The sequence below is a fragment of the Trachemys scripta genome, chromosome 9 (assembly GCF_013100865.1).
Source record: "Trachemys scripta elegans isolate TJP31775 chromosome 9, CAS_Tse_1.0, whole genome shotgun sequence".
In the NCBI taxonomy this organism is placed as follows: domain Eukaryota; kingdom Metazoa; phylum Chordata; order Testudines; family Emydidae; genus Trachemys; species Trachemys scripta.
Window position 1 is genome coordinate 39,471,810 of NC_048306.1, and position 10,664 is coordinate 39,482,473.

A 10,664-nucleotide genomic window follows, 5' to 3' on the forward strand; every position below is an offset into this window, starting at 1 on the left:
TGGGGATGCCTCTTCTTCCTCAACCCTTCCCCATTCCTCCTCCCAGTCCACTGCCAGGGCTCTCCCACAAATTGGATGCAGTTAAAGAGGATGTCTTTCCATCCCTTTCCCCATCCCACCATGCTCTAGTTTCCTCTACCAGTGCAGTCTGTGAACTATCTGCAGAAAGGGATGCATTGAACTACATGCTCACCAGGCTGGAGGCAGATGCAGTGCAGCATCCCGGCCATCCTCCACCCCAGACATGCTTCCCCAGGTCCATTTGTCCTGCCTGCAGCTTTGCTTCTGTGGGACCGTCAGCTCTGCAAGGTGAGGATGTGAGACCGGTCTCCAAGGCGCACAGCGTGATCTTGTGCTGAGGCTACTGTACAGAACCTGCCAAGGCAGAGGGGAATCCCTGGGGCTTTGTGAGGTCAGGGCGCTCTGACTTGGGACCGTAGGGCCTGGTGCACCTGCCAGGGTCAGGCAAGCATGGCTTGCTTCAGTGTCTTGTGCTGCCCCTTGCCGCCTTCTGGGGCTCACACAGCTGGCAGGGCAGAGCTAGAGGAAGCAGGAGGCACAGATGAGGGAGAGCAGAGGAACGAGGGAGAGGGGAATTGTGGGTGAACATGCTCTTGTGAAGTAAAGTGGGGGAAAGAGGAACTCAGTGCTGTCCAGCCCATAACTCAAAATCCCTAGACACTCAGACGCTCTGATTAGCCAACTGTACCGTGCTGCCATCAACTCAGGTGCTTTGCAGTGTTTCTGTTCAGCAGGAAGTGCTGTGCAGGGAGTTGTCGGGGCTGGTGGACTCTTACCCTCTCCCCCCACAATGTTTCCAGAGGCTGGGGCTGGCCATATGGGTAGGAGGCATTTTCTGCATGGTGCGTGTTTGATACAAGCCATTACCAAGCTTCACAAATGTGACTCTCTGTTGAAGATCCCATGTTCACAGCACTGTGCTTTATATGCAACCAGGAGGTCAAATCTCCACTCTTTCCTATGACTTCTGGTCACCTGTAACTGTAAAGAGATCTATGAAACATCACAAACATACAAAGGCTGCATATTGTTGGACAGATTGTGGTTAAGGCATAGGACTGGGAGTTAGAAGGTCTGGGTTCTGTTCCTGGCCCTGTCACTGAGGCACTGTGTGACCTTGGGACAGTCACTTACCCTATCTGTGCTTCAGTTTCCTCCTCCGGAGGGACAGTATCTTGTGGGGGTGTTGTGAGGCTAAATTCATCGCATGTAAAGTGCCTTGAGATCCTTGGATCAAGGTACAAAGGATCCAGCACAGGATAAATGGGCAGAGCTTAGGAAAGTTCCCTATAAGATTATCCAGGTTCTTTTGAGCTTCCTCTGTCTGCAGAGGACTCTTCTCCTTATGGGTTTAAGAGTGCTTTGGTGCGTGGACATGGATTGGATTATCTGTGGGGTTTCCCTAGGGTCTGTGTTGAACTTCAGGCTCTAGGGCTACCAGTTTAAAACCAGAATGCGCTGTCAGACCTTCTAGAGTTGCAGTGCACACTCCCTGTCCCAGCTTCCATCAGCAATAGTGGACCTCATGCTCCCATGCTGCTCCCTCGTATCTGTTCTTGGGCCCATTTCAGAATGCCTGGAATGTGGAGAAATTGAGAGTGTGGGCTGGTTTGGCTAAGGCCTGGATCTCACAGAATTTTGCCAGCATTTTTTTTTTTTTTAAAGAAACAGTGTCAGATGCACTGATCATGTTTGGTTTTCTAAATATCTTTTTTGCAAAATCTGTGTTTTAGTCACTGGCTTTTTATTGGGGTCGGAGCATTGAGAACTGAACATCATGAGTAGTTATAGAGAGCAACTTAATTAAACAGTGGACCAAAGTCCCTGCTCTTATGAGGGCACAACTCCATTGTCATACACCAGCAGTGAATTTGGCTGTCTGACTGACATCACCTTTGTTATTGTTTCCCGGTGGCCTTTTGCCTTACTCCAAATTTTTTCCTTCTCTTCCCCCGTCTTCAGAAAACAGAAGCACAATGAGGACAGTAAAATCAAAGAGAAACCCCAGCAAAAGGTTTAATGAAATCAACAAAAACTGTGTGCCCCAAACTCTTTAAACCTCTTCTGCAGCCCTGTGAATCTAAAAGCTGCAATATTGTGGTAAGGCAGAGGAGCCAGACAGTAAAACTGACAGTGATCAGAAAGTGACCCAGCGCAGCGGGCCGTGAAGTGCACCCAGTACACAAATGGCATAAAGTGAACTCTGTTTGCTTTTAGGAACCCAAAGTGTTGCTAATAACACTGGAAGGCCAATTCTGTCTTGCAGGGTCTGATATTTAACATGAAGGTGTCCCCTTTGGAAAAGTAGCTGATTACTGCTTACTGGATCCGAACAATGGTTCAGCTCTGTTACTTTCTTGAGGAGAAATGGATTATTGGTGATGTTTGTGTAGTGCTCCTGAGTTGCACAGTGCACTTATGCCCTGATTGGTACAAGGACCCACAGCTCACACTTAGGATAAGCGTGAAAGGAATTGCTGAGGGAATGAAATTGCCCGTACTCCTGTTGCATGCCATCTTGGAAAGCAATCCAGTTGCTTCTCCGAGTTGCACCTCCAACTGGCCCCTTTACAACCCTGCTGGTGAGTTCCTCATTGCAAGGATCTCTGCTTAGCAAGGGGGGCTCCTGCTCTCTCCCTCATGCCCCCCCCCCTTGTTGGCATCCCCCCACTGTGGTGGTCTCACTGCTAGTCCAGCACTGCCATCCCTGTAATGTTACCGAGCACAAATCTCCCCCCACGAGCACCTGAAAGGACATTTCAGCTAGGTGGAAACTCCCGTCACTACATATACCACTCAACTGTCCAAGGTTTGCCTCTGGCCCAAGCACATCCTGTGTTCTCACTCATTCATTCTGGAAAATGTCTGATAGTAGAAAGGTGGACTCAGGAAACAGGGAAAATGTTATTTCTGTTCCAGGCACCGCGCTTGCATTGTTTGCAGATGTCTGCACTCCTGTTTGTTGTGTCTCTCTCCTTCCGGGTCTGTGTTCCACACGTGGGCCTTAGCGGGCTGAGAGGTATATATGGTCTATATATATGATCAGGATCCACTGGAGCCTGAAAAGGAACAGAGGGAGATAGATGGGAATTTCTTGCCCTCTCTCTCTGTAATATTCACAGTAATTAACCCTCCAGTTTGTATTCTGTAAAACTTGGTATATTTCTGTGCCAAAATATTATTTATTAAAAAAAAACAACAAACAAACACTGTCAAACTTGTTTAGTGTGACTTTTCTTTTAACTGGACTAACTTCTTGGCTCCAGGTTACTCTGGGAGGTCAGCTCCTATTTAGGATGGAGGATTTTTCTGTGGGCCCAGTTCAGCCTTGCTTCTTGTGCAGTCATTTACATCCGTGCAAAGTGAAGCACTACGAAATCACAAGGGTACCATTTTTCATAGCTACAAGGGTTCTGGATGAACTGGACCCTGTGTGCCTTTTATGGACTAGATTTCTAACTTGGATGAAGGAGACCAGTAAACTCAGCTTGAAATAGGGTGACCAGACAGCAAATGTGAAAAATCGGGACAGGGGCTGGGGGGGGGAGAGGGGGTAATAGGAGCCTATATAAGAAAAAGACCCAAAAATCGGAACCGTCCCTGTAAAATTGGGACATCTGGTCACCCTAGCTTGAAAGGAAGGACTAAAGAACACTGCATGCAGGGCCAGAGCTGGCATTATGCTTATTGAGAGAGAAAGAATGGCATGAAATTCATCTTTGAAACTGTACCTGCAGCTCATAGAACGCTGTGCTGGAAACACAGGGAATGTGGTCTCCAGGTTACAGCCCAGCACTGGCTAGAGTCTGTTCTGGACCATGGTGCTGACTTGCACACGGACCTCTGTCACTCTGTAAAGTGGGAGTAATGCTTACTTCACAGGCACATTGCGAAGATTAGCCCATGCTGTGATATTTATAGCGCAGCTTGAGAGCCTTGTTTGGAAGGCAATATGCACAGTTCTAGTTTCTGCCTGCCCCACGATTGGCTGGCTGGCTGGCTGACCATCCCTGACAGCCTCCCCAGTGCCAATGCACCAGGAATGAAAACCAGAGGGAAAGGTGTTGTTTGCTTATGGCCTGTTCAGCGCAGGGAATGAAATGCAGTCCTGGCCCCGCAGAGCTGACATTTATGGAGAGAATACTGCTAACAAGCAGGGCCCAAGGGATTTCTTGGGTAATATTGATTGGCTGCAGTTATAGCCCTGACGTGAACAGCTGCCATGAGCTTTCAAGCAGCGTCCCAGGCTAAGATTGATTAAATGTATGCAGTGGTGAAATTTCCACAGGGACCTATAAAGCATTCAGGAGCATTAAGTCCCATTGACTTTTGGTGGGACTTACGCTCCCAAGTTGCTTAGGCATCTTTGAGAATCTCCCCCATAAACAGCAGGACAGAGGCAGCTTGGGGTTTATCTTAAGCCCTTTTGTGACCAGACTCTATGGCCAGGAATTGAATCTCAAGCCCATGGCTCCAGGAAGGTGATTCAGAACTCCTTAAAACTAGCTGGACTTTTCCATTGTCTCATACCACTTAGCAGGCAGTAACCCTCGACAGGTTGATGTGGTGCTGATGGTGGGTCCTTCTTTTTGTTTTCTTACCTTTATAAAACCTGCACCCATTGCTGAGGCTCTCTGAGGGCATTTACAGGTAAGAGATTGTTCCAGGGACTCCGTCAGACCAGCTTAGGCCTGGCATGTGGGTTTTTGTTTGGATTTAAACTTTTCCCTGCTATGTCTGCAGCCCACATAAGGGCATGCCCCTGCTGGAGCTTCTGAAAGTAAAATTGACCAGAGATGCACCACTGAACCCGACCAGCGTACACTGTCCAGAGTAAGAGATGCAAAAAGTAAACAACCACAATAAATGGGGCAAAGGAAATTAGAGGGTAACGTTCTTCAGTTTCCACGCTCTAGCATGCCATTGAGCCTAGGTGCTCAGCAGCTCAGAAAGCCCAATCTTGTTTTTAAAAATATATATTTTAAGCTGACCATGTCACATTTTTAATAACAAAATCACAGTGTTGCTGAGAAGGATTTTCATTGAATGGCAGATAGTTTGTGGAGTGGAGGATGGTGGGAGATTAACAGCCAGGCTCCCGAGTAATAGGGCTGTGATACAGTACAGAGCTGAGACACCAGCCCCGTCACATCACCAGAAAGCATGTTTCTCTTACACTGCTGCCCCTCTAGCAAATGCATGGTCCCAATCTATTTGGGGACTGAGTTCCAGAGTTGAGAGCCCTCCACTGCTGTTGTCCCACTTCCAGACCCCCAGAGTGCAAATCTAGTGACTGTCAGCAGGAACACCCGGCTGCAAGGGTGGAGCAGCCTCATGGGTAGCCAGGGTGTTGTAGAGGGAAAGCACCTTAAAATGTCACACAGGGGATTGTAACTTCAGATGGGGAAAACACAGTAGGAGCAGAGGAATTGTTCATAGTAATACTTAGATCGGAAGCTCTCTATTCTGTTTGTACAGTATCCAGCACAATGGAGTCCTAATCCAGGACTAGAGCTTTTAAGCACTATGGCAATACAACTAATAATTCCCTTACAAAGAACTGAAAGCAATCTCCTAGGAATGACATTGTTTTAGGGCCCTTATGGGAGGGAGAACAGTCTAGTGGTTAAAGCGTGAGACTTTTACTTCTATTCCTGGCTCTGCCTTGGTGAAATGATCTTAGACCAGTCACGTCACCAAGTCTGCCAGATGGTAGCTACTTACCTCTCCCTGACAGGATGAAGTCATTAGTGTTTGTAAAATGCTTGGAGATCCTCAGAAGCAAAGTCGTGTAGAAAAGCAGTGTCACACGGCCACGAAGAGTTAGCTCTTTGCCGTGTCAGGAACTAGTGCTGTATGAAACTCTCCAGACAGGAGGCAGGAGGAAAAATGCTGAACATATTGTGTGCGCAACAAGGTAAGTGGATTTCTAACTCCCACAGACAAGAAGACAGGTGCTAATTAGCCACCTGTCATGTCTCATTAACCGGTCCTTCTGTCTCTTTAAAAGAATGAAGGACAGCTGTACCATTCAGCCAATCCCACAGCTTTACAGGAGCCTACACTGCCAAAATGGGAGGGATCAGGAATTCTGGGGTTGACATCACCATCCAGCTGATTGCAAGGGGCCGGAAGAAAAGTTGTTTACAGGTTAGTAAGTTTCATTAACAAACTGGAAATAACACAAAAATACCATGAAACTAGTGAGCTGAAAGGGGGACAAAGCTGGCTAGAGCAAAGGTGGGGTGGGGTGTGTGGCTTTAGAGAGGGTACACAATGTAGGAAAGCTTTAATTTCCTTTCTGGAGCAATTCACTCTGGGCTTGTCTGGGCTAACTATACGTACGATTCCAGCTTCTCCCTCTTCCCCGCCGCGGCCTGACAAAGACATCAGGCTCCTGGCTTAGCTTGCTTGACTTTACCTGGGCAGGTATGTATGTCTGTGACTTGCAGGGAGAAGTGTGTTTACAGGGCTGCCCTATGTTCCAGGGACAGGATCAGGACGGGGGGGGGGGGGGACTGGAGAGAATGGAGCATGGGCGATTGGCTGCCACCTAAGGTGAGCTGAAAACAAATCTCTCTCCTGACTGGAGTTCTGCCTCTTGATTTCAGCACAAGTCTGGTGCAGTTTACCTTTGGCTGTTTCCTACCAGCTGGGGCTGTATTGTTTTCTGTAGGGAAAATTAAACACGTATTCTTCAAACAGGGCAAAGCCAGCTCTCCTGTTCCTCATGGCTGGAGCTTAGCTCTTGCTGTTTGTGATATTACAAGGTCCTCTCTTGTCCCCTCCTTCTCTACTCTGCTTCCCCTGCTATTGCTGTATGTGTCGCTCACTTCCTTGCACAGAGAGTCCACCTGCCTTTCCGTCCTTGGCCTGATGCTATGCTGCAAGCCAGGCTGCTCCCAGAAGCCTTTGGCACCAAGGGCAGAGCTTGATACCTTAAGCAGGACAATGCACTTGTTTCCGATAGCATCTCTGCTACTTGAGGTGTCCCGGAATGCTTTCTGCAGGGACGGGTTACCTGTGGGAATGTAGTGACTGTACAGACAAATATAGCAGTCACTGGATCAAATTCCAATCTGGTGTAGGCAGTTGTCAGGAGAGTTACTTCTACCCCCGCCGGCTCAGAATGTGGCCTGTTAAGCAATCAATAATAGCTCCTACCCAACTGCCACAGTTCATGGGGGTTTAATGAGACTGAGCACAAAACCCTGGTCATCCTTTACTCTCAGTGTCAAGCACATGACATCTTCCCAGTACAGGGAGCCCGAAGTGAGCTTGATTTAACATCTGATCTAAAGAATGGATTCGTTAGCAATGCATTGTCCCCTTGCCAGTGCCTAGAAAGGTTAGTGTTTGGGTCAAAGCTTGGTGGGGGAGAGGGGGAGATCTGAAATACTCCTCAGTGCTTCCTGTCCCCCAGCTCTGTCAATGCACCTCTAGCCTAAATCTGAGATTAATGCCTCCTGCTGTCCCCCTGCTAGGCACTCTTCGCTTCATTCATGCACCTTAGCCCTCCCTGCCATGCCATGCCATGCCATGCCAGTCCTGTCCTGCCCACCCACTCGCTCTGCCTATCCATTTCAATCCCAAACCTCCAGCACCTCTTGTTCATCCCTGGGCTCTCCACACAGCTCTGCTAGTGCCCCTTTTCCCTTGCCCTGCAGCACCCTGCATTCCAGTAATAGATGTTGCTTCAGTGTTCTGGTCCTCTCTTTACAGTAAGATTGATGTCCATCTGCTAAGGACAAAGTTGAGGCCGATGAAGTCACTTCCATGTGTGACTCGAATAGGATTAGACCTTATATCTTCAGAGGAGAAGGGCAGATATTCCACAGGGTCTTTAACGCACAGCCCATTTAAACCCCCATCCAGCACTTGTGGGGTCACATTACCTGGCGAAGTTTTTCATGCAATAGGGGCAGGTGGTTCCCTCCAGACAAGGGGCTCCTGAGTGCCCCCCTCAGGAAGGGTTGTCTGAGTCAAAACCGCTCTCTGACTTTTGATGCTTAAAATGTAGAGAATCAGCCTGAAAGCCACTCCTGTTCTGCTGATGTGATGGGATTGCTCTGTGGCTGCAAGAAAAGCCCTGAAGAAAGTGTGTTTTTTTTTTTTTTTTTTTTTTTTAAAGCAGGAAATCCATCTGCTTGAGTGCTTCATTCTCATGTATTTTGACAGCTAAATTTTGAGTCTTAATAGTCTGACTCTCCTTGGGGCCTACGTCCTCATTCCCCTCTGGTCCCTGAGCTCTTTGGCAGCTGTGATATTTCCATTGGTGATTAGAAAATGAACAGATTTTCCACTGTGCATGAATCCAGCATGGCCTTATTTTAATGTCGGTTTTCTAACTACCCACATTGCTTTATAACACAGCGAAAATCTGAAGGAAAATACCATAGATGGCATACATTACAGTTGTGATCAGTGAGCTAGGGGTCTAGAGAAAGGGTCTCTGTGACTCTGGCATTTACTTAGCCTTTTGGCCTACAAGGGCCTAGATCTATTGATCTCCAAGGCTCGCTGCAAGAGATGTCTATTTTTTTTCAGGATTTTGGGGGCTGGGAGAGATGAGAGGACAGAGCTAGCTTAAGGATGTGCTCTGCAGGCCATTAGGGGATAGCAGTGTTGGGTACGTGCTGTTATAGGTTGTAACAGATTTTTAGAAGTGCCTGTCACTGCTTTAGCATCTGCATTCAGGCCCCGATTCAACACAGCAGCTAAAAACTAGTCTAGTGGATTGGGACTCAGAAGATGTGGCTTCTATTCCTGTCTCTGCCACTGGTTTGCTGGATTATCCTGCGCATATCACTTCCCCTCACCATGCCTCAGTTTCTCCCCCCACACCTTGCGTAATATCTTTATATTGTAAGGTCTCTTGGTCTTTGTTAGGCCAAAAAGGACCATTTATCATCCTCTGTTATGCAGGAGGTCAGAATAATCTATGAATGGACTTAATCATATGCATAAAGTTAAGCAGCAGCTGTATTGCTTTTCTGGAGTGCCCTGATGCCACTATGTAAATCCATGGTACACCCACTCTGTGTGCAGATTTGGTTGTCCCTTCTCCAAAAAGATATAGAATTGGAAAAGGTACAGAGAAGGGCAACAAAAATGATTAGGCACATTAGGAACAGCTTCCACAGGGAGAGATTAAAAGGATTGGGACTTCTCAGGTTGGAAAAGAGATGACTATGGGGGGGGGGGGGGGGGGGAAGATATGATAGTCTATAAAAATGTGACCGGGGTGAAAGAAAGTAAATAAGGAAGTGTTATTTACCCCTTCACGTAACACAAGAACCAGGGGTCACCCAATGACACTAATAGGCAGCAGGTTTAAAACAAACATAAGGAAGTATTTCTTCACCCAATACACACTCAACCTGTGGAATTTGTTACCAGGGGATGCTGTGAAGGCCAAAAGTATAACTGGGTTTTAAAAAGAATTGACCCTATCCTCCATGAACTGACCCATCAATGGCTATTAGCCAAGATGGTCAGGGACGTCATCCCAGGCTCTGGGTGTCCCTAGCCTCTGACTATCAGAAGCTGGGACTGGATGACAGGGGATGGATCACTCTGGGCCACTGGCATTGGCCGCTGTCAGAAGACCGGATACTGGGCTAGATGGATCATTGGTCTGACCCATATGGCCATTCTTATGTTCCCTTATTCTTATAATGGGGTTCCAAGGAACAGCTCAGTGGAGGATGCCATTGTATTGATGCTTGTCAGCAGAAGCCTCCGCTTTGACACTGTGGAACAGACCTGAGGGGACCCAGCTCCCTTGAGCATCCACTTGAAAGCAGGAGATTGTCCCAGTTGATGTCAGATAAGTTTCTATTTTTTAAAGTAAAGATTTGACTTGATTTAATGAAGAGAGAACAGACTGACTGAGGCAGGTGGTAAAGGGAGACTGCTGAACATGATGAAAACAGGGGTCACTTCACAGTTACCTGGTCCTTCCACCTAACCCACTCCTCTTTCTGTCACCTGCTGTGCTTTCTCATAAGCCTGGTTGTGAGCTCTGGGGCAGGGATTGCTTGTTATACTATTTGTACAGCACCTAGCGCAAAGGGGCCCTGATTCTTGATTGGGGGGGGGGGGGGGGGCTGCAGGTGCAACCATAGTGCAAATAATAAAAACTTGCCCTCTGATAGCTTTGAAAGTCTCCTGCAGTAGATTCTTTGGGCCAGATTTCTGGGCCTGGTCGAGCTGTGCTCAGTGAAGAACCTTGAGTGAGGGTCAGGATGGGGAGTGGCTCTAAAGTCCCTGTTGGCTCTGTTGATCCTCAGCCCACCTGGGGGATGAATCAGCCGCCGGTATGACGTTGAGAAGCATGAGGGCTGCTCTGCATGAAGCCATTTAGTCTCCTCTGCCAGCTGAGGATGGCTGCAGAGCATTGTACTCTGGCTCCACGCTATCCCAGCCCACCAAGGGTGCCCCCTAGGTTTGCAGAGGAATGGGGTGCATTAGGGTTACCATATGTCCTCTTTTTCCCGGACATGTCCGGCTTTTCGGCAGTCAAACCCCCGTCCGGGGGGAATTGCCAAAGAGCCGAACATGTCCGGGAAAATGGCAGCTCTGCTCCTCCCTGACTCTTCGGCTCTGTTTAAGAGCTGAGCTGCCCGAGCGCTACCGGCTTC

The 10,664-nt window shown here is 48.1% G+C and overlaps 1 protein-coding gene across 1 annotated transcript in view; it reads left to right on the forward strand.

Annotated features, from left to right (window-relative positions):
• Nucleotides 1-6,093: 6,093 nt before the first annotated feature.
• LOC117882434 (mitochondrial fission factor homolog A-like) overlaps nt 6,094-10,664 on the forward strand; it is a 21,820-nt gene continuing 17,249 nt past the window's right edge. The window contains 2 exon segments of the mRNA XM_034780645.1: nt 6,094-6,139; nt 6,142-6,171. Of these exon segments, the coding sequence (XP_034636536.1) occupies nt 6,094-6,139; nt 6,142-6,171 (76 nt within the window).